Here is a 24631-nt window from a genome sequence, read left to right as displayed (position 1 = left end):
CTTGGGAGCCTGCTTCTCCCTCTGCCTCTCTCTCTCTGTCTCTCATGAATAAATAAATAAAATCTTTTAAAAAAAAAAAAGAAAAGAAGATTGTCCGGAACAGAGGACCTTTGGAGGCCCTATGAAGTGCCATACTCACTGCTGGGCGCTTAGGTACTTCTCATAAACATCAAAAAAGGTAGTGAGAAAACAGAGCTCCAGAAAGCCTGGGTAACCTGCCCAGGTTAACAGAAGTGGTTGGTGGTAGATCCTGCCAGCTTCCCTTCCTGAAAGCCCCTCCCACCTGAATATTTTAGCCCCGAGGAGAAGAGAACTGTCCGAGTCATGAGCGACCAGGTCCTTCTCATGAACTTGCTGAGGGAAGAGCTCTCTTCTCCTGTGGCAAGGAGAAGCCGAATAGACGCCACACCAGGGGCTTCAATGCTCCTTGACGGGCACTCCAGGAATGAGAAGTGGTGTTTTGTTTTGGGTTGTCGCAAACCTGTGCTGTGCACCTGGCTTTTATCAGGCAGGTGTTATGAGAGTAACAAAGAACATACCCACCTCCCTCACAACCCTTCAACACCCCACCAGGCATTCATCTCGATGAAAATCTGTTTATAGTTATCTGAGCCCAGATTCTAACTCCAAATTACATCTAACCAAGAGTATTCTTTCTCATCCCATTATTTTTTAATTTGGCACAGTACTCTTTGCCTAGACCATAGCATTACTTTGTGAAACACAAATCCTATCGCAGCTTATACTTGGTGGAATAGGACTATATATGAGAAGTGATACAGCAAGCAGAGGGGAAAATTCCCTTGATACAATCTTGTGTTTAAAGTGTTTTCTGTGCATAGAACACCGTGTTAACCACTATAAAAACTACAAAAATGCATCAAAAGCATAAGAATCCATCCCTACCCATGAACATGCTTTGTTGCCAGACATCCCGTTATATAGGCTATTTCTAGCAGCATAGCATTTAAAGTCACCTGTTAAAAGCCACAACATGAACCATTCACTTCTTCATTCCAGTTCTTGGCTTCTCTGAGGACAACCCAAGAGTTAATCAATGTAGAACAAATAATTTTTTTTATTTTAAGTTTTATTACATACAGTTGATTTTTTTTTAAGTAAGCTCTATACCAAACGGGGGGCTTGAACTCATGATACCTAATGAGTTCTCATGACTCATGAGATCAAGAGTCATACACTCCCCTGACTGAGCCAGCCAGGCACAAATAAGTTGTGTTGGGTTTTTTTTAAGATTTATTTATTATTTTAGAGAGAGAGAGAGTGTGCACGTGAACAGCGGGTGGGGCAGAGGAAGAGGGAGAGAGAGAATCTCAAGCAGACTCCCCACTGAGTGCAGACCCTGACATGGGGCTCGATCTCAGGACCCTGAGAAACCAAAAGCCAGACACTCAACCGACTGAGCCAACCAAGGAACCCCCAGAACAAGTAAGTTTTGATGGAGAAGGAAGGAAAGGTCAGGTGTAGGCAGTAAGGGGGTAGTCAGTGAGTGGGAGGAGTCCCCAGACTGCAGACCAGCTGGGGACACATGGGAAAACACGGTACCAATGAGTAAAGGACAAGGGGAGGGAAAGAGTTGACAACAGATGGAGAAGGAATGAGGGCAGATACTGATTGTATTATAGGCAGCAAACCCTTGCGATTGAATAGAAAAGAGGCAGGGTTTACCAGTCCAGTGGGCTTGAGGTCAGATCCATAACGTTCTGTCTGTCCTCCACGAGGCCAGCACGAGAGACAACACACATGTAAGCATCGTGGCAGGGCACCTCATACACAGCAGGAGTCCACACACCAGAGAGCTTCTACGGGTGTTACTGGCCAATTTCTGCAAGAGGCCAGGCTTTGTAAAGGCTGAAACAATCCTTTTTTATTTCAGACAGCACTTACTTTGGTTATAGGACAAAGGCAATAACCACAGTGAGAGAGTTTCCTGTGATTCTTACCCAATCAGTCCTGGGGAGGCTTCCAGAACTGTCTGGTTCATGAATTATGACCTGAAGCTTGCCACTGTGTCAAACACAACCTGAACACAGAGATGCACGTTCCAGGAGAGAGGGAATTTTCCAGCACTCAGGCCTCTGTCCTGGCCTCTTGCTGATAAATTGGTCTAGTTTCTATCATCAGCTTCAACTGCAAAAATGGTTCGATTCCAGGCAAGAAGTACTGGAGATGGCTGTGCTTAAGAGACACTCACAGGTTCAAACAATACCAAAGGTAATTTGTGTCCACGATGTCACAGTCACATGCAAGATAACAACGATGCCAACTGTTAGCAGATGCTAAGGTGCCTGTTTGAATATGGCCCCTCTACAAAGAAAGACCAGGGTCACCTCTGTTTACCACATCAAATTTAAAGTGTCTTGTAGATCAAATAGTTTTAATCCCTTTGTAAACTCCTTTAAGTCACTGATCAATGCCTCTTACACAAGATTCAATGGTCTCAGTATCAATGAGGGCCTTGATCAACAAAGCGTTAAGGTACAGGGTCGCCTGGGTGGCTCAGTCAGTTGAGCATCCAGCTTTTGATTTCGGCTCAGGTCATGATCTCAGGGTCCTGGGATCGAGCCCTGCTTCAGACTCCATGCTCAGCGGGGAGTCTGCTTGAGATTCTCTCTCCCTGTCCCTCTGCACCACCCCCTCCCCACTGATACCTCTCTCTCTCAAAAAAAAAAAAAAAAAAAAAATCTTTAAAAAGAAAAACACACAGTGTTAAGATACAGGACACAACTGACTTATCCTTTCCTCTTTCAGATGACCTTTGCTTGAAAAGGAAGATGAGCACCCAGAAAAGGGAGACAGGCTGCGAGGGGTGGCACTCGGCATTCCAGAGATCCAGTACTACTGGATGAGTTGCATCTCGCTTTGACGGCAACAGTGCAGTAAATGACAAGCCCTGTCAGGTAACACCTTTATCTTCACAGGAAAAGCGGCCCTTCCAAAGCAAGAATCTCAGATGTTGTCACATCAGCCAGGACAAGCAGTCATAAAGCAGAGGGCCATCAGGGCGGGAAGTACACTGTTATCTAGACTGTAATTAGGAGGAGCTGAGAAGGGGCACTCCAGCTCCAAGTGCAGAGAAGCCGGACTCTTTCCTCTGGGTCTGGATTACCAGCCAAGTAATTAGTGGAGTCCTTCTCAGCCGTCTCGGGGCTCAAGCCTCTGAGCTGCCTTTTATTCTGAAAGTTTTTTTTTTTTTTTTTAAAGATTTTATTTATTTATTTGAGAGAGAATGAGAGACAGAGAGCACGAGAGGGAAGAGGGCAGAGGGAGAAGCAGACCCCCCGCTGAGCAGGGAGCCTGATGTGGGACTCGATCCTGGGACTCCAGGATCATGACCCGAGCGGAAGGCAGTCGCTCAACCAACTGAGCCACCCAGGCGCCCCTATTCTGAAAGTTTTATGGCAAAAGCAGCTCTGCTGTGTCTCTAAATGTTAAATAACCGAAAGAAAAAAATAAAACAAGAACAACAAAGAGCAACTTCACCCATTTCTTCATTTGCTCATTCATTCAACAAATATTTATTCTATGGTCCGGGCACAAAGCTAGGTATGGGCTGTTCGCTGAGGAAGATACAGTCCCTGACTTCAGAATAGTCAGATTCTAATAGGACAGACAGACCACAGAAGGCACTGCAAGCAGGCATGGGTGCTAGAAGGGGGTCACGGTCCGTAGCTCCAGCAGCAGTGAAGACAGTAATAGGCCCAATCTGTGGAGGAAGTGGCATTCAGGTTCAAGTTTAAAAGAAGGCTGCATGGGGCACCTGGGTGGTTCAGTCAGTTAAGCACCTACCTTCAGCTCAAGTCATGATCCCGGGGTCCTGGGATCAAGCCCTGCATTGGGCTCCCTGCTCCATGGGGAGCCTGCTTCTCTCTCTCCCTCTCTCTCTGTCAAATAAATAAAATCTTTAAAAAAATAAAAGAAGGCTGCATGCTGGTCAAATGGCAAGGTAGGGAAAGAGAAGGAAATAGTATGCACCCACTCCTGAGAAGGCACCACGTGTGTTCGGGGTTATGGATAACGTTTGCATGACTGACGCACCGAAGGAGGGCTGGCCATGTAGGGGAATTTGAGGGGCAGAGACAAGACTATCATCCAGATGGTTCTAAGGAATGAGAGAAGTGAGCAATGCAGATGACGTTTCACCTGGATTTTAAACCCATTTATTTAAAGGTGGTTTTCCACAGGTATATTAAGAAGAGATTCAATGAACAATAAGATAAACCAAGATATCCCACGAGAATCCTGTAATGATTTCTTAAAAGCTGGATCACCATTAAAGAACTATGAAAATTCTATTGCACCTATCAGTGAATTACTTGAAAATCAGAGAGAAGATACTTATTTTTAAGGTATGGTGCCTTAAACAGGCCCCACTGCCATAAAACCCCATGATTTTACATAGCTAAAACTATAAAATTCAGCAATGAGTAACTTTTTTTCTGCTTCTTCTCGTCTCAATGGTCCATGTTATACTGCTCTATTCACACCATTATTAAAGATGCCCGGCACGGGAGTCAGAACTGGTTAACCCTGACCATGTTACTTGTGAACCTGTGTGACCCTCGGCGAGTTATTAACCTCTAGGAGCCTCTGCTTCCTCTAATAGACCCATTTCTTAGGGACACTGTTGACATTTGGTGAGACAATGTGTGAAGTGGGTGTTTCTATTTCCATTTTATATTAAAGAGTAAATGAGATTCAGAGAGGGTACATGATGTGCAGCAGACCACACAGCAAGAGAAAAGCCCTCAGACTTCAAACCAGGGCTTCTGACTCACTCCACAGTCCAGTTCTCTTTTCTGTCATAATTCTGGTTTGGGTGTTTCAATTTCTTTTTTCTTTTCTTTTTTTTGGTGGTGATTTTCAATGGTAAATATAATTAAATTTCAACGATGATGACCTTTTTCATACTGTGGAAATAATAAAAGTTTTTGAATAAAGACAAAATAAAGGGGGAGTGCAGCATGATAAGAACTGTAGCAAAAATAGCACTGGATGAACACTTTAAATGGGTGGATGGTATGGTTTGTGAATCGTATCTCAATAAAGCTGTTAAAAATAAGAAAAATTAAAATAGCATTGGGTGAGAAGTGAGTAATGTGGCATTTAGGAGTGGTAGGATTTTCAGGAAGTCACATTTCCTGTTCCATTTCCTTACCTGTAAAATAGGGATCCTATTACCTGCACTGTCTGCCAAGGAATTAGGATAAAACCATCGTGGTGCTATAACACTAAAAAGAACTTGAGAACCAAGGGGCTTTATTTATTAATTTCTAGTGACAAGTGAACCTCCTAAAATGTATAAGAAAAGACATCTACCCAGGAGCACCTGGGTGGCTCAGTCGGATAAGCGTCTGCCTTCGGCTCAGGTCATGATCCTGACATCCTCGGATCAAGCCCCGGGGTCCTGGGATCAAGCCCTGCATCCAGCTCCCTGCTCAGCAGGGAGCCTGCTTCTCCCTCTCCCTCTCCCTCTGCCAGCCTCTCTCTCTCTCTCTCTCTCTGTCAAATAAATAAATAAAATATTTAAAGAGAGAGAGAGAGAAAAAAAAAAGAAAGATGTCTACCCCAACTCGCAAGCACCTGTTCATGAGGTCATCCCTTCTCAAAATACTGAAAGTCACTAAAATATCAGCAGCAGGAAGTTCTGGAAAACGCAGATCACATGAGCTTGTTTCCCTGTGGCGCTGTTACAATATAATCAGGAGGATGTATTCTCCAAATGAATGGCTTCCTAATCCGTTGGCACAACAGGTTGTTAGAGAGTTCTGCTTTACCAATCACATGGACCAAAGAATCAAAATAAACACAAATGTGGCTTGAGTTCTCCAAGCCTATAACAGAATCCCAAGTCACCCTGGTCTACTCATGTTCAAAGGTTCACACGTTGTACCAGACCCAGAAACAGACCTCTTCTGAATTTCCTTCCCATTTTATGAAGGAAATGTAAAATGAAATGGTACTTGTTTTCCCTTTTAGTAGAAAGACCATTTCGACCTTCCCAATTCCTGACTCATGGGTTTCATAGAAATGAAACATTAATACCAAAGGCTTTATACACGCAAAGACAAAACATGATTTTCTACAGTTTTTAAAAGGCTGAGGTCATTTTTGCCCCGATTCCTATAGAGTGGTAAGCTTAAAATCAAGCCATTTAGCTCACAATCAGGTCCTATAAATCAGTGGAAAAAAATAAATGGGAAAGCATGCCAAAACGTAACCATAGTAACACCACAGATGCGTCAAGAAATGGTGTGCTCATTTGCTTCATTCCCCATTTCTTAAATTGGAATCTAAGTAGGGGGAAAATTACACAGAGAACACTCATGGTTCTGCAAGTACCGAATTCTACAAAACTGTATTCAACCTGCCATCCCAGAACATCACAGCAGCTATAATACTGCTACAGAAGCAGCCCTGGGTGGTGAGAGTCCAGAAGACGCAACCAGACACCTATCAGTGACCTGATCTCCCCGTGACTCTGCTTCCTCATCTGTAAACTGGGTAGTAAAAATCCCAACATCAAAGAGTCATTCCGAGGGTAAAACTGGTCAGTGGAGAAGAGTCAGGACAATGGTGGACTCAGGAGACCGCAAGTCCTGGTCAACTTCAGCCTTGTTTTTTATTGGCTTACCTTGGTGCCTTGGTTTCTTGATCCATAAAAAGAATGATAATCCCTTCACAACCCATGCGATTAACATTAGGAATTACTATTAATCTAATTGTAAAGAATTATTAGTAGGATATAAGGTTATAGCGTTCAATTCCAGTTCTGAAAGACTAAAAGCACTGAGGCCCAGAGATTCGGATTAATGCATTATTACCACGTTTTCTCTTTCAAATGTAGCTCTGCCACTCAGCAGAAAGAGACAACCCTGGGGCACTGACCCAAGTCCCTTACATTCAACCTCTTTTCCTATTGGAGCCTTGGTTTTATTAATAAGTAAAATGAAGAGCAGAAGGCTATTCTAGAACCTAATCTTTAAAGGTCCCAGTCTAGACTTATGGCCTAAGTCCCTGCAGATCTATAGTGGCTTACATTAAGTTTTGTTTATCATTTTGCAGTAATATCAGGAAACTTAGGACTCCAGCACACCCCTTGAAAAACACTATTAAGAAAGAAAAGAAAGAAAGAAAGAAAGAAAGAAAGAAAGAAAGAAAGAAAGAAAGAAAGAAAGAAAGAAAGGAAGGAAGGAAGGAAGGAAGGAAGGAAGGAAGAAAGGAAGGAAGAAAGAAGAAAAGAAAAACCATTATAGCAAACAAATCACAGCAATAAGCAGGGTACCTTCAACTTCAAATGATTCCTACCGCTTTTGTTGGTTAAAAAATGTTATTGCTAAAAAAATAAAATTTCAAGCTTTGAAGGACTGGGTAACAATAGAAGAGAAAAATTTCAAGTACTAAAACCAAAATCATTCTTTCTTCTTAATTTTAAATAAAATGAAATCACTCTAAGTGTCCCCAGGACTCCTACCTTATAATTAGCTGTATAGGAATGCAGTTTGGTAGAACATGGTAATAGTTCACTACAACTTCATCTGCCGCATAGACTGACTTCCCCCATTTCCTCCTTCCCTTCCTCCCTCCCCTCAATACAAAAACCTTGCTTTCATGGCTCCTGTGTTCCATGTCTTGCTTTCTCAGATTTGGTCTGATCTAATGGGTTTGTGAGATTTGAGTTTTTAATTGGTGGAAACTATTTCTTCAAAGAAAATTATGCATGAAATGCAGACCTATGAATTGGGTCATGTTGGGGAAAAAGAGAGTCCATTGAGGCATTCTCTGTGCTGAGGGGCCATGAGGAACTCACTGATCTCTGCAGAGATCAATCTGAAAGCCTCTGGCCTGGCCCACCCCATTAATAACAGTGATGGTTAACATTTATGGAGGCTTACACCATGCCCATACTTTGCAAAATGTACTTACGTGCCTCATCCCCTGGACTCTTCCTAACAGTGTTATTGAATTAGTATGACTCAGATGTCCTTTCCACGGATGTGAAAACTGGCCCTGACAAAGGACAATTAATTTACCTGGCATTATAAGCAAGTACGTGGCAGAGCCAGAACCTGAAAGCCAAGTAATTCACCTTGCGCTATGCTTCATGTCCCACGGTCACTTATGATTCCCTGGACTTAGGGAGTCACTACATGAGCAAGCCGACTGACCAGTGTTCCAGAACCACCTGGTGAGCTCTTCTGGCTCCACCAGCTTTCCACACACCCACCCAGCAGTAAGTTGCCCTAAACTGGCTACTTACAAGGCACAGCATGGCGATAAAGGTTATCCCTTATGGTCTGCTGGAGCTCATGATCAGGAGACCCTTTCTGGAACCGCTGATTGAGGAAATGTCGCAGGTCCTTGTTCAGCTTTCCTCCTGTAGGCAATATATAAAATAGACAGAACACATCAACAACAGGGCTTCCTAGAGACTGAGCAGCTGGAGAGTTGTGTGTGGGAATGCCACCTCAAGCCATTGCAGCCAGCCAACCTCAGTCATTAGGAGGACTGACTTCAGATTTTCCTCTGCAAAGGAAAAAGCAAGCTAGAATGTAATAAAGATAAAACAGCATTGAAATAGCATTAATTTGGGGGTCCCATTTCACATAATACTAGAAGGCTCAAATAACAAAGAATTTAAACTAGGCTATTACATTTAAAATATGTGCCGTAGACACTTGCAGACACTATTAAAGAGAGAGTAAATGGCTGAAACCATAAAGAGAACAATGTATCAATAGCTGACAAATTACACAATGTTCTTTGACCAGGGATCCAATTGGTAGAAATGTACCCTATAAATATACTTGCAAAAGTCTGCACCATCTCCAGTATTGTTTATTGCAGCATTTTTGTAACAGCAAATAAATAAAAAGAAAAACAAAAAACCTGGAAGAAAAACCCACAAGGGATCAGCTAAGTAAAGCACAGTTCATTCATATAGTAACTACTCCAAGAAAGCTAGATCTGCAGGTGTTGGTGTCAAAGGAAAATATGCAGAGTAGTGCATAGTATCTGGTTCCTTTTGTGTAAAAAGAAATAAGAGAGAACCTGTTTGCTATGAGGAATCACCACAAAGTTTTAACAACAGTTTCCTTTGGGTAGAAGGACATGAGCTTGGGAAATAAGACAGAAGATGTCGCTCTTCTTTCTACAGACACATACAGATATATAGATCTTATGATCCTGTGTTGATTTCCAAACACTAGATACATACTGTTTTTTCATTAACTATTGTATAACCAATAGTTACCTGGGTGGGTCTGTGTATTTCTTTGTAATTCTCCACATTAACAAAACAAAACAATAGCTAAAAATATTATTGTTACAAAAATATGTCATGGAAAGGAGAAGGTAACCAAATGTTCTTTTTAAATTACAAACACAAATTATAGTCCACAGTATTAACACAGAGCTTACAGATCAACTTAGCTAACATTTATTCTTAATGGAGAAAGATGGTTCAGTGACAGCTAAAAATAACAAGGCTAAAATCGTCCTTCCATTTTTAGACAAGATAAAAATTAGGTAAGAGCATTTCTAGCCTTAGAGAAACAAAGTAGCAATGCAGTATCTATGTGAGGCACAGAATTCATGTCTTTGGATGATAACTTCCCTGTGGTCAAAAAGAATAAATCATGAGGATGACAGTGATGGTTAAGATGATGATACGTCCCATGCAGGGCAGGAAACTACTGATCCTTATTTTAATATTATGTTCAAAACAAGATTCCCTATTACAGATGCTCATTTTAGAATAGACTAATAAAACCCAATTTGAACTATTACTGAGATGTATTATACCTCAGGTTTCAATTAGTCAAAAGGAAAACAGATATATTTAAGTCAATCTTAGGTCATTTAATAAATATTCAATTACTCACCAAATATTTGTTGAATAAAAAAGACAAACATTTACCTATCCACTCACGACACCCCCCCCCAAGGGGCACAAGGTTTGAATAATTTACAAAAGAATCTATATGATTGGCCAACTAACTGTATAAAAAGATAGTCAATATCATTAATTATCAGAGAAAGGCAAATGAAAGCCACAGTGAGATCCCACTACATACCGACTAGAATGGCCAAAATTTAAAAGACTGTCAGTATCAAGTATTAGCAAGATTGTAGAACAAAAGGAACTCTTACACACTGTCAGTGGGCATATAAAATGGTTCATTCTCTTGGGAAAAGAATTTGGCAGTATCTTATAAAGTTAAACCTTCACTAACCAAATGACCCAGCATTTCCATTCTTATTTATGCAAGAGAAATGAAAATAAGTGCCTACACACACACATAAACTTGTAGATGAATCTTCACAGCAACTTTATTCACTATGTAATAGTCCAAACTTGGGAACAACCCAAATGTCCATCAACAGATAAATGGGTAAGCAAACTACTACATTCAAATGGGGTGCAACACAACAATTAACGGGAACAAACTACTAATACATACAGTAATATTTATGCATCTAAAACACATAATGCTGAGCAAAAGAAGCTAGACACAAAAGGCAACAGTCTGTATGATTCCATTTATATAGAGAGTTTTAGGACAATCTAAACTATAGTGACAAAAAGCAGTTCCGTGGTTACCTGGGGCTGAGATTAGGCAGAAACTAACTGCAAGGTGCACAAGGGAATAAGATCTATGGAGAGTACCCATGTCAATTTTCTGGCTTTGCAATTGTACTATACTTATGTAACGGGTTATCATTGAGGGGAAATTGGGTGAAGGGTACAGGGGATCTTTGTACTATTTTTTATGCCTTCTTGAGAGTCTAAAATGATTTCAACATAAAACATTTCTTAAAAAGGGGAGCACAAGGGAAGTTTGTGAAGTGGATGCCAGTACAGAAAATCTTAATTGTGACAGTGATAATATGGGTTTATACATTTATCAAAATTTATGGAACTGTGTGTAGGGGTATGCAATTTATAGTATGTATATTACACTTATAAAATTGATTTCAAAGGTTTAAGAATATACACATAATTACTGAATGACTATGTGATAGGCACTGTTCTAAGTGCTTAATTCTCAATTTCCCCTTGGAGAGATGAACAGAAAGAAAAATAGAGTAAATCTTAGTAGTTAAGACTAAGGCTTTGGGTTTAAAGCCTGACTCCACCATTTATTAGCTGGAGAACCCAAGCATGTTGCTTAATCTCTGAACCTTATCTGCAAAAATAGAGCACTGAAAACACAGTAGCTCGGCTACAAAATTGTCAAGAGGATTAAATGAGGTTCCAACGGTGCCTGGCACAGAGAAAGCACTCAGTGAAAGATGGAAGTTGTCATGACAATGCAGAGGGGACAACTGTTGAGGTGAGAGGGAAAGAGCTGAGGTTAGTTCAAAGATGGGCTGTTACTCTTTTTTAAAATGCACATAAACATAAAACCCAGTCTATTACTTAGAAATAGCTGTAAACAAAATGCAGGCATAGGGAAATTTGGATTAAAGGACATTTCTAGAGTTTCTGGAAAGGAATAAAATTCTACTTGTGAGGCACCTGGGTGGCTCAGTCAGTTAAGTGTCTGCCTTTGGCTCAGGACATGATCCTGGGGTCCCCCGGATGGAGCCCCAGGTCTGGCTCCCTGCTCAGTGGGGAGTCTGCTTCTCCCTCTCCCTTTACTCCTCCCCCCTGCTGCTCCCCCTGCTTCTGCTCTCTTGCTAGCTCCCTCTATCAAATAAATAAATAAAATCTTAAAAAAAAAAAACCCTCTACTTTGCTAAAATTGTCTGGACATATATAAGTTGGTTAGCATTTAGTGCATACTTAATATATTTTTGGCACTGTGCTGGAGCTGAGATGAAACCAACTGGTAAATCACTGATATTTAATAGTCACACCTTTCAACTCTATCTCTAGGTATAAGGTACCCTGGAATTCGACCAAAAGGATAACAATGTTTACCAGCAAAATCTTCATTGTTTAGGACCTAGAGTTTATATTCCCCTTAGGAGACCACAGTTGTAGACATTAGAAAGATACTGAGCCATGAGTAGAAAAGATGTTATGGGATCCAAATGTACTGTTCGAGTCAAAAGAAAATCCCAAAGAAGATTCAGGATACAGTATCTCTTTTTCCTATATAGAACGCAGGTTTACACATTCTTTTTTTTTAAGATTTTATTTATTTATTTGACACAGAGAGAGAGAGCACAAGTAGGGGGAGCTGCAGACAGAGGGAGAGGGAGAAGCAGGCTCCGGCCTGAGCAAGGAGCCCAACATGGGGCTCTCGATCCCAGGACCCTGGGATCATGACCTGAGCCGAAAGCAGACCCTTAACCGACTGAGCCACCCAGGCATCGCAGGTTTACACATTCTTATGGATCACCAGCAGGTACCTATCAAGATAAACCAAGGGCTTATAGATTGGAAGGCATTCTTAAGACATATAGACACTATTGGTTTACACTTGAGCTTTACAGTGAAACTAGCGAAGCTAGCTAAAGTTTATGATCATCGAACTAAAACTGCAGATGTGCAAAAGGGCAGGGTTAATGATGTTGGTGGTTAACATTTACTCTGTGTTCCGTGACATTTGTAAGCGAAAAGCCTCAACCTTCCCATTACATTAAGAATACTGTACTTTCTGGCATCTAATCTCAAATTAATTGCCAATTATTCAGGGGATATGTCTATAAATCTTCTCCTAATTGTTAAGGCAGTGAGCCAATGAAATAATAAATTGCTAGAGAGAGAGTTTGTCATAGCATCTTCGCTTTCTTTGAAATCCAAGATTTATTTTGCAAATGGAAAAGAAAACATAGGTCAGAAATACATGGAGCTTTTTCCTAGAAAAGGATTCTGAGCTTATTTTAAGATAATTTTATGATTTCAATGACAAAAATGGAGCTGACTCTCTGTCCTGGATTTGCCATTATATTTTCATATCAGTGTATCCAAAATTGTCTTTTAAATTTACAACAATGTATCTCTGCTTTTTCCATTCACATTAGTTTATAGAAATTTAACCATGTCAACTGATGTAACCTTTCATAATTATTTTAAATGTGGTATAATATTCCATTTAAAAAATATAATACTTTTGTATCCCTTGTAGAAAATTATTTCCAATGTTGTGGTCAATAGAATAATGCTATAATAAATGCCATTGTAGTTTTTTTCTTTTCAGATGTGTATATGTACAGGAAAAAACATAGTGTATATGTGGTTCAGTACTACCCATAGTTCCAGGCATCATTCCAGGCATCACTAGGGCTAGTCTTGGAATGTATCCCCCACAGATAAGGGGGGGACTATAGGACTAGTGACAGTGAACATTCTATTATATATATATACATATATATATAATATACACACACATATCTCAAATACATATTTCATATATGTCTCTTATACATATTTTTTCTTTTACGTTTCCTCTTCTGTAACTTGCCTATTCATATTCATATATTCATTGTGCATTTCCCTAGTGGGCCATCTTGTTATTTTTGGAAAGACATTCTTTACATATTCTGGATATGATTCCTTTATCAGTTACTTAAGTTGCAAATTTTGCTTGTTATTACTGAAACATGAAATGATCCCTTAAACATAATTGTAATTTTTCCAAACTTTCCCACTCACATGCTAGATAGTTTTCTGCCAGTTCAACTAGGAGCATCATTTTCAAAGTGATGGGTTATGAGGGGACTCTGCTTGGTCTGATCTCTATCTCCTAACATACAGATCCTAAGGGAGAACACTAGTCAACAGAAATAATCTTCACGGTCAAGCACTAGGTTTCCAGAGATGTTACTTTTGAGTCCTCTTGATTCATCCACTTCTAACTGAGGAGGCAAAACATAACTGTGTCACATAAGCTCCAGAACATCTACCTCTAGAAGGTCAAAGAATAGCGTTTCATTACAACTAGAATTTAGACTTTAATACGTTTCAAATTTTCAATGCCGAGGAAAACTTGCATAAGGATATTACACTAATCACACTTCCAGGTGATAATGCTTCAGCACACAATTTCTTCAAGGAATGATTATAGTTGTAGGAAAGATATATTTATTAAGGCAACACAAATGGTTTGTACCGCAGTGAGCTATTACAGCAAAAAGATCTGTGTCTGTTCAGCAGCTTGCATTTATAAAGGATAGGGCTTTTTGTTAAAAAAAAAAAAAAAACAGGGGCGCCTGGGTGGCTCAGTCATTAAGCGTCTGCCTTCGGCTCAGGTCATGGTCCCAGGGTCCTGGGATTGAGCCCCGCATCGGGCTCCCTGCTAACGGGAAGCCTGCTTCTCCCTCTCCCCCTCCTGCTTGTGTTCCCTCTCTCGCTGTGTCTCTGTCAAATGAATAAATAAATTTTAAAAATCTTTAAAAAAAAATTAAAAAAATTAAAAAAAATAAAAAAACACAAACACAAATTATAATTGAAATACATATTAGCTAGTTTTATTGTCACTTAAACTTACAATCTGAAATATATTTAATGAATTTTGTCTGAAAAAGACTGTGCTATTCGTTTCTTTCTAATACATTTTTCCTAACACTTTTTTTACTGTACAAATAATCTAAATTATGGGGGAGATAGTATTTAAAGGGTCCAGAGTTTCCGCTGGAGAAGATGAAGAGGTTCTGGAGGTGGATGGTGGTCATGGTTGCACAACAGTGTGAATATACTTAATACCACTGAACATGCTTAAAATGATAAATTCTATGTTATATATATTTTACCACAATAAAAAGGGTCCTATAGATTAATTACAAGATTTGAAAAATACACAAAAGTACGACAAAGAAGGTTAAAAATAAACTGTAACTTCATTTGTATCACCATTAACATGCTGGTGCTGTGGGCCTTGTGTACCCACACGTACATATACACATGGATACACACAGATACACTTACAATACATCCACACGCTTGAGGAGATTCATTCACTCATTCAACAAATATTTATTAAGTGCCTACAGCCAGAAAATCTGTGGGCCCTGGAGAGACAGCCTGACAACACAGAGCTCCTGAACAGGAACTGACATGCATGTTTTAGGAAAAAGGAACAGGGCTGGCCTCTAAGGCAGAGGTCACTGTTAAGATGAGAAGTAAAGGAAGACAAGACGCAAGTAGGCTCTGCAAAGTGTGGGGTAACCAGCATTCTAGGCAGAGGACACTGCAGGTGCCAATGTCTGGAAATCAAAAAGGCTGGCGTGTCAGAGAAAGAGCATGGAGCTCGGACAGGGGTGGCACACGGTGAGGTTAAAAAGAGAAGCTGGGGCAGATCATTCTGTGCCTTGCCGGCCATGATAAGGAGTTTGCATTTTATTCTAAGCTCAGTAGGCATGCACTGAAGGGATGTCAGTCAGGGAGGTAAAGAAGGCCTGGTGTAAATTTTAAGATTCCTTTTACAGCTGTGTAGTGGGTCATGATAGAGGGGGGTGATTCTGCTAGTAGCAGTTTGTCAGTATATATGTGGTTCAGTACTACTTACTCTTTTTTAAAATGCACATAAACATAAAACCCAGTCTATTACTTAGAAATAGCTATAAACAAAATGCGGGCATAGGGAAATTTGTGCAACCAATGTTGCTGATCACACAAGACCAGAAGTGGCCTGGACAAAGCAAATGGATGAGAAGACGAAGGGCGGGGGGGGGGGGGGGGGGGGTTGGGGCAGGAGTGGGGAAGAGAGGAGACGTAATTTAAAGCTGGAACTGACAGGGCTATTCGAGTGATGGAGGAAGATACCACATGCAGAGAGGACTCAAAAGTGACTGCAGCGTCTGGGTTTACCTGCTGATGACCACGTTAGAGTAGAATACAGATTCCATCAGATACCTGTTAAATATGAGATGCGGGGCACCTGGGTGGCTCAGTTGGTTAAGCGACTGCCTTCGGCTCAGGTCATGATCCTGGAGTCCCGGGATCGAGTCCCGCATCGGGCTCCCTGCTCGGCAAGGAGTCTGCTTCTCCCTCTGACCCTCCTCCCTCTCATGCTCTCTGTCTCTCATTCTCTGTCTCAAATAAATAAATAAAATCTTTAAAAAAAAAATTAAAATAAATAAATAAATAAATATGAGATGCGGAGGATCGTGCCCTCTATGTGGATTTGTATCCAAATATTCTAACAGATAATTCATTAAGCATCTCCAATACATGAGCAGAGCTCAAAAAAAAAGTTTTAATAATACATGATATTTCATCACCTCATTCCATCACAACCTATTAACTATTACCAATGAGTAAGCATATGAATTGTTTCTACTATGATTATCCTCCTTGGATAAGATCTATCTGTATTTGCTTATTTTCTCACAGTCCTTGCAGTGGAAATACTAGGACAGAAAGCATACAAATGATACAAGTTCTCCCCCAAAAGCCTATAGCAGCTTCCCTTTATCTAGCTTGATTTTAAATGGCTCCAAAGTAGCAATGTGGATTCATCATCATATTACCAGTTTCACGTTACCAGACATTTGGATGTCTTTCCTTTTTTTTTTTTTTTTTAAAGATTTTATTTATTTATTTGAGACAGAGAGAATGAGAGACAGAGAGCATGAGAGGGAGGAGGGTCAGAGGGAGAAGCAGACTCCGTGCTGAGCAGGGAGCCCGATGCGGGACTCGATCCCGGGACTCCAGGATCATGACCTGAGCCGAAGGCAGTCGCTTAACCAACTGAGCCACCCAGGCGCCCAGGATGTCTTTCCTTTTAAAAAAATGATTATAAACAATGCTGTAATGAAAAATCTTGAATATGTATGTTTGCTGCATCTACTAGAAGCAGAATTACTAGAATAATGAGCATGAACATTATTTTAAAGATTCTTCATACATACTGACAAACCGCTATAAAGGCTTTTACTCAAGTCTAGAAGAAGTACCGTATCACTCATCTGACAATCACAGTGTCAAAATGAAGATCACTTTTCCCCTTCTAAGAATGGGTTTTTGTTGTTGTTATTGTTTTTTAAGTAATCTCCCTGCCCTACTTGGGGCTCGAACTCACAACCCTGAGATCGAGAGTCGCATGCTCTGTTGACTGAGCTAGCCAGACATCTTTTTTTTTTTTTAATTTATTTATTAGAGAGAGAGAGAGTGAGAGAGAGAGCGCAAGAGGGGAAAGGGTTAGAGGGAGAAGGAGACTCCCCGCCGAGCAGGGAGCCCGATGTGGGACTCGATCCCGGGACTCCAGGATCATGACCTGAGCCGAAGGCAGTCGCTTAACCAACTGAGCCACCCAGGCACCCCTAGCCAGACATCTTTAAGTATGCATTTTCAAAAATTTTCCACCAATAATTCAAACAGATGCCAACACTATATTATACAAGCAACATGGATGGTAAAAATATGTTTCTTTTCATTTTGAGAAACTACTGGTTGCAATGAGAACATTTATGTGGAGAATGGCCTGTGGCAAAATAATGGATGAATTTCATTATCATATGTACTTAAGTAAAATGAAGAAATAAACAAAAGCCTTTGCTTCTAAACACACAGAGACTGAGAACACTCCTTGTGCCAGTTCTTACAGAATTACTTCCAAGCCTGCTTTTCCCAAATGACATGCAAGCATTGGTCACAATCGAGGATCAGCAAAATTTTTCTATAGAGTGCCAAGGGTCAGAGAGTACATATTCTTCACCTTTAGGAGCCCCTCTAGACTAAAATCATAGCATAAAATCAGCCATAGATTATATGTAAAGAAGGTTTTTTTCCAATAAAACTTTATTTACAAAAAAAGGCAGCACATGTGGCCCACTGACCACAGTCTGCTAACTCCACACCTAGATGCTGGCCCTGACTGTCCAGGTGAGCAAGTTTCCTTATATAGTTCTTAAGGTAGAGGGTATTCCTTGTCTCCAAGCAGCGTTACCCAGAAACCTGGATTTCTGGGCTCCACCCAAAACTTACTGAATTAGAAACTCTAAGGGTCCAGTTCAATCTATGTTTGAACAAACCTTCCAGGTGATTCTAAGACATGCTGACATTTGTGACCAATGGTCACTAAGCCAAAGCAAAGCCCCCCTAACAAAGCATGGGGAACTAGGCTCTGAAAATGAGTCTATTTCCCTATTTGTCACCAATGGTCCCCATCTCTCTGCAAACCACCAAGTGCTGCCAGTCCTTCTGGGCTAATAATAACACCTTATAATAACAAGCACAGCAGAAATGACTCCAGGCAGGTGGGACGTCATCAGACATGCAGAGATGGAATCCATTCCCCTAGTGGCACAAAGACAGTTGTTCTTTCAGTCATGTTTCTGTAGAATGTAAAAAAAAAAAAAAAAAAAAAAAAAGGAAGGAAAGAAAAGAAAAAGAAAAAAGAGGCTGCAGGATAGATTTATGTATGCTGATGAAGCTCTATAAACTACTATTTACATTTAACTCCCCACCATGGATGAACACAAACCCTTTTGCTCGCACTTCAGGGCATCTACTTTATTATTATTTCCTGCCTGTCTTCTGTCTTCTTTTTCTCCTGGTGAATCTTTTTATAACAAATTTCATCCCACAGTGAGAAGAGACTTGAATTAAGCATGGAAAGAAAAGCACTGCTTAAATTCCATCATCTCTATTTTTTCATTATTTCCAGCCTTTTGTGCTTCTTATTTTTTTTTTTTTCAGTTCAACTCATGTAGTAGGATAACATCTGTTCAGGAAAAAAAAAATAAAGGTTTACACAGGGAAAGGCAAAAGACAATATTGCTCTGTTGGCAAAGTAACAGAGCTGATAGGAGCTTACGGCCCGCTGCACTCAACAGCAAGGCTGAAGTCAGATGTCTCTATACTCAGAACCTTGAGTGGAATCTGAAGACGTGTGTGTCCTTCAAGAAAACACTAAATTTTTTTAAAGATTTTATTTTTAAGTAATCTCTAAACCCAACTTGCAACTCAAACTCACGACCCCAGATCAAGGATCAAGAGTCGCACGCTCTTCTGACTGAGCCAGCCGGGCGCCCCAAGAGGACACTAAATTCTTTTTAAAGATTTTTTTTTTTTTAAGATTTTATTTATTTATCTGAGATAGAGAGAGTGAGTGAGAGAGCAGGAGCAGGAGCAGGCGAGCAGAAGGAGAGGGAGAAGCAGGCTCCCTGCTGAGCACCTGATGCAGGGCTCCATCCAGGACCCTGGGATCCATGACCTGAGCCAAAGGCAGACGCTTAACCGACTGAGCCAGCCAGGTGCCCCAAGAAGACACTAAATTCTTAAAAAGACACCCCACTGAGATCTAACAGAACTCTGCTTCAGTGGACCCACTGGATTCCAGCGATGACAGCGAGCATTTATTGATCACTTTCAACAGGCCAGATACAGTGCTAAGTCATAACTTTACAATCCTCGCCCCGACCCAGCGAGGTTGGTTCTTTCTCCAATCCCATTTTACAGAGGAATAAACTGAGGTTCCCAGACCGCCCCATCATTCAAGTAATCAGGCACAAAGGAAATATATGTAAATATAGAGAGATGAAATAGAAACAATGCAAGACGTTAACAGCTGGTCGGTTATGGTCAATCATGGCACACCTTATGCTGTTTATTCAATGGCAGTATGGGTTTGATATTTTCCAAAACAAAAAAGAGTAAAATAAAATGATTATGTTTAAAGCAGTTATATGCACCATGCCACTAGAAGACATTTACGTGAATCTCAATCTAAAAACCAAAGACTGACTTCCCATCTGAACAGTCACATGGTACAGTTGTCCCAACACCCTCTCGATGTTCAACGTGTGTAGCAACCAAGAAAGTGACATCTGAACAGCACTGACTTCCAGGGAGTCGGAGCAAAGTTCCTTCCCAGGAACCAGCACCTGTCCTGCTGGCTCTTAGGACGCTGTTGACAAGTGAGGTATTTTAAATGCTTTTATGCAAATGCAAACTGAGATCCCATCAGCATCCCACAGCCTGGGACACCCATCGTAATTAACACAGCTGTGCCCCTACCCTGCAAGCCTTGGCCCAATTTAGTCTCAGACAGGAATGGATAATCTGGGTCACAGACTATATCCTAATATAGTCTGACATCATGCAACAGTAGGCTGGGGCCAGAGTTCCAGGGGCTCTGCCCTATATATTAAGAAATCTCACAGAAACAGGATTACAGTTGAGCATGCCACTCCAATTTCTGTGGGATCATGAGAACAGAGACCAGCAACATCCCGTCATTTGATGGGTCTGAAAAAGGTGAGACCATTTCCCATAAGCAAAGCATCCATATGACTATTCTTTGCACAGCACCCCTCTTCAAATATTTTTCAAAGCTGCGGACAAAAGAGAATCACAAGTATATGGTCTGAGACAGGTGAGAATGGAAAGGAAAACATGTCGGGCGTCAGGAGGATTTTAGCGTAGAGGCAGGCAAAATTCTTCTCTAACGTCAGATAGTAACTACTTTAGGCTCTGCAGGTTGTAAGGCCTATACTCCAATCCTCTGCTTTTTTAGCAGGGTATCAGTGCTGGACAATAAGTAAATGACTGCACAGCTGTGTTCTAATAAAGCTTCATTACAAAAACAAGCAGCAGGCTAGATTTGGCCCATAGCTGTAGTTTGCCACTCCCTCTTCGAGAGGATTATGTCTCTCTCATAAAACATGTTACATTTTCTAAGATTACCAGAGGTGTACAGGTTTATGCACCCGAGTGCGCGCAGGTAGCTCTGGGTGCGTGGACCGCTCCCTTAGAAAAGGAGCAGGAAGGTAAGCCACAGGTCTTCCACCGATGGGGCTTTCACAAAACTACTCAACAGGTGAAAAATATCCATCCCCACATCCTCCATAAAGTAGAATTAATTTCACATGTTTAAAGACCTGGCTAGCCTTCAGAGAAATTTATCAAGTGACTCCTGGGATAAAATCTGTTACTGGCATCATTCTCCAGTTTATACAAATATACAGGATAGAAAAATGCATGTATTATAAACACAGATTTCCCTTTGATGATTGTAAATTTCATGGCTTATCATAAATTACTTTTCTGAACATTATCTCATTCAATCCTTATACAACCCAGTGGGAAAGGTAGTATCATTCCCACTTTAAAACACATGAGAAAAGACTCCCGGTGCAAGATTAGAACCAGATGTTCTAATGCCAAAGTTCTACACTTTCCCCTCTCCACCTCTGTGACTCCAAACAAGGTGCTCATCAGGCAGTAAAGAGTGAAACTTTGTTTTATTAGAACTGTATACTGAGAGGCGCCTGGGTGGCTCAGTCAGTTAAGCATCTGACTCTTGATTTCGGCTCAGGTCATGATCGCAGGGTCCTGAGATGCAGCCCCGAGTCAGGCTCTGTATTCAACAGGGAGTCTGCTCATTCTTCTCCCTCTGCCTCCCACCCACACCCCACCCCCCGACCGCGTGCACGTGCTCTCTGGTATTCTTCACAACTGTCAAGGCCGTGGAAAAACGATGAAAGATTAAGAACCTGGTATAGACTAGAGGAGTCTAAGACATGGCAACTAAATGTAACATAGTATCCTGCACAGGATTCAGGGACATAAAGGACACTAGTGGGGGGTAAAAAAAAAACCAAACCAAACTGGTAAAATCTGAGTTAAAACTGGAGTTAATGGTAATGTACCATTGTTAACTTATTTTTGACACATGGATCATGGTTATACAAGATATTAGCATTAGGGAAAATTCCATGAGATTCAGGAACTCTCTGTACTATCTTTGCAAACTTTTTGCATCTAAAATATTCCAAAGTGGAGTTTATTTATTAAAAATGTATACAATATACCATTATGAATGTGGCTGTGTGCATGGCTCTTGGCTATTTTATGTTGTAAATCCACTAAGGTAAGAATTTTTACACAGACTTCTGTCTCTGGGTTAACCACAGCTCCCATTTTCAGAACGTGGTACATAGCAGACCTGGTTAAAAAGTATTTCAAAACATTCTTACTTCACGGGCTGGTTGTCAGAGATTTTTAATCTCCATAATTCCATAAGCAATGAGCACTTTCACACTCGACTATTTTCATTCCATTTCACTGTAGTCTTTCAGCTGTTATTCAAAAGTGATTATAAGTAATGGGGCTATAAAAGCCATTCACTAATTAGGACACTCACTGGCCATATGCCCCCCTCGACAATGGAAGGTGATTTATGTAAGGCAAGCCCATCACATCTGCCGGCTTCTCTGGTCGCACATCAACATTGCTCTTAATGGCCATCTTCTTCTTGACTAGAAAACAGACTGACAAGCCAAAGTTTTCCAGTGTTTTAAGTTTTATATGCCAGGAAAGAAAAACAAACTCAATAAACCATTTCCTGCCTTGCCATTTCAAACATCCAGAGAACAGGGGGGAAAGCAAAGAACACAAACTAGATTGGGTCGAAGTCTCAGCCATTGTCATAGAATGCGAAAGACCTAATGAAATCCGGTACAAAAGACTTAGCCAACCAAATCTCATCCACTCAACTCATAAGACACAACTCATATAGTACACAAGCTTCAGCCTATCTAGTATTCATCAAATGTTCCTGAACAGGAGTACCGCTAACATCGTGGCCGACACAATTTTTTGTTGGTGGGGTTTACCCTCTGGACATCAGCATCCCTGTTCTTGGCAGTTCACAGATAAATACATGAAGTTTTCCCCAGTCACCAACCCAGGTAGGACAGTCCCACCCCAGGGAGAATAGGTAAATGAATAGCAATCAGGGACAGTTCATGCTTAATGTGGAATTTTTTTCCATTTAGATCCAAGAGCAGATTAGAAAAGAATATTGTAAAAGGGTCCATGTTGGGGATGGTTGCAAACTGCTAAGATTATCTGTGCTATATGCACATGCTTACATAAACATACATGTCTTCTAGGATAGTAAACATACATGTCTTCCAGGATAGTAAACATACATGTCTTCTAGGATAGTACGCATACATGTCTTCTAGGATAGTAAACATACATGCTGGGACGCCTGGGTGGCTCAGTCGTTAAGCGTCTACCTTCGGCTCAGGTCATGATCCCAGGGTCCTGGGATCGAGCCCCGCATTGGGCTCCCTGCTCAACGGGAAGCCTGCCTCTCCCTCTCCCACTCCCCTTGCTTGTGTTCCCTTGCTGTGTCTCTCTCTGTCAAAAAAACCCAAAAAAACAAAAAACATACATGTCTTCCAGGATAGTAAACATACATGTCTTCCAGGATAGTAAACATACATGTCTTCCAGGATAGGGCTGCTCATCAAGTGGCAGCAGAGCTCAGTGCTGCAGTCAGAGGTTTGAGCTCATCTTCACCCGGGCTCAGCAGAGGCCTCTCTGACAATTGTTGCTATAGGAGGCCCTCCATCAGTGTCTCTCCCACTGCTCTGCTTTATTGCACCATATACATATCTTTCTTTGAAATGACTTATTTTCCTTTTTCTTTATTATCTGTTGCCTCCCCCACCATGAGTTTCCTCTGAGAGCTGAGCCCATCTCAGCTTAGAAGAGGAGTTATCATAGACTTAGCACCTTTTGAGATGCAGTGACTAAATTAAGAGATGAAAGATAATGCTCATTAAAATTACACAAGTGGTAGCTAAACCAGACCCAGGCAGACAGACGCTCCCATTTTGACTTTGATATTAGTTACCTCTGTGTTCTTGGGCAATTTCTTAAATCACTCAGTCTCAGTTTCCTCATCAAGAAAGTGGGGATAATGAGAGCATCTAGCCAAACAGGGCCATCCTGAGGAATATGTGAGAACACACAACATAATGCTCCATAAACGTTAGCTACCCTTCCCATCATCTGACTTGAAAGGAACATACTTCAAAAACACCTTCATGTAATTCTGTTTGTTCTCAAGGAGAGAAATTTTTTTAAGATTCATGATTACAACTAAATGCATAAAACAAACCAGTGAAACAAGCCAGTCTTCCCATCTTGCTAGACTGCAAACTAATTAAAACCTATGTGTTATCCCCAGATTGCTTACACACTCGCCCTTCTGTACATAGCACATTGTATGGCTGAAGGTCTGTGATTTCCAGGTTGGTATGAATGACAACAGAGTACCAAACAGCTGCCCTCCACCAGACATCAGGGAATCTGGAGTTCATTTTTCATTTCACCATTTATTTATACGCTTTTCATATATATATAGTATACTGTTTATTCATTATTTTAATGTGGATTACCCTGATGGCTACTGATGTTAATCATCATATGTTAACGGCACATCTCTTCATTTTGAAGTTTCTATTCACATTGTTTGCCACTTTTGTTTACTGGGTTGTCTTCTTGACATTGACTTGTAAGACTTCCCAAAACATCTGGGATACCAGTCTTCTGTCAGGAATGGATGTTGCAAATACCTTCTCCCAGTCTATGGTGCATCTATTCACTTTCTTGATGACGTCTTCTGACGAATTAAAGTTTGGATGGTTGATGGAGTCTAATGTAGCCATTTTTATGCAGCTTTTTCTGTATTATTCATTTGTTATAGGTGAGTCAGAAATGGCATGATGAAGTAGAGAGAACTCTGGGCAAGGGTCAGGAGACCCAGATTTGAGACCTAAATCTGGGTCATGTTTGTGTTTGGCAAAGTCATTTGTGAGAGTTAATTTTACCTGTCAACTCAATGGGGCCTCTCGGGGTGCCCAAATATTCCATCAAATAGTATCCTGCATGTTTCTGTGGGAATGCTTTCGGATGAGTTTA

The 24631-nt window shown here is 40.9% G+C and overlaps 1 protein-coding gene across 13 annotated transcripts in view; it reads right to left on the bottom strand.

The window, feature by feature from the left end:
• Positions 1-24631, bottom strand: part of MAGI1 (membrane associated guanylate kinase, WW and PDZ domain containing 1) — a 618082-nt gene that overhangs the window by 237894 nt on the left and 355557 nt on the right. For all 13 annotated transcript variants that reach the window (XM_045862018.3, XM_064594028.1, XM_064594036.1 and 10 more), the window contains exon 2: positions 8279-8395. In XM_045862018.3, coding sequence (XP_045717974.1) covers positions 8279-8395 — 117 coding nt within the window. The remainder of the gene's footprint in view (positions 1-8278; positions 8396-24631) is intronic.

The sequence above is a fragment of the Mirounga angustirostris genome, unplaced genomic scaffold (genome assembly GCF_029215605.1).
Source record: "Mirounga angustirostris isolate CCGP_5_RB_7025 unplaced genomic scaffold, mMirAng1.0.hap1 SCAF_1, whole genome shotgun sequence".
Taxonomy (NCBI): Eukaryota; Metazoa; Chordata; class Mammalia; order Carnivora; family Phocidae; genus Mirounga; species Mirounga angustirostris.
This window is presented reverse-complemented; position numbering and strand designations above follow the sequence as displayed.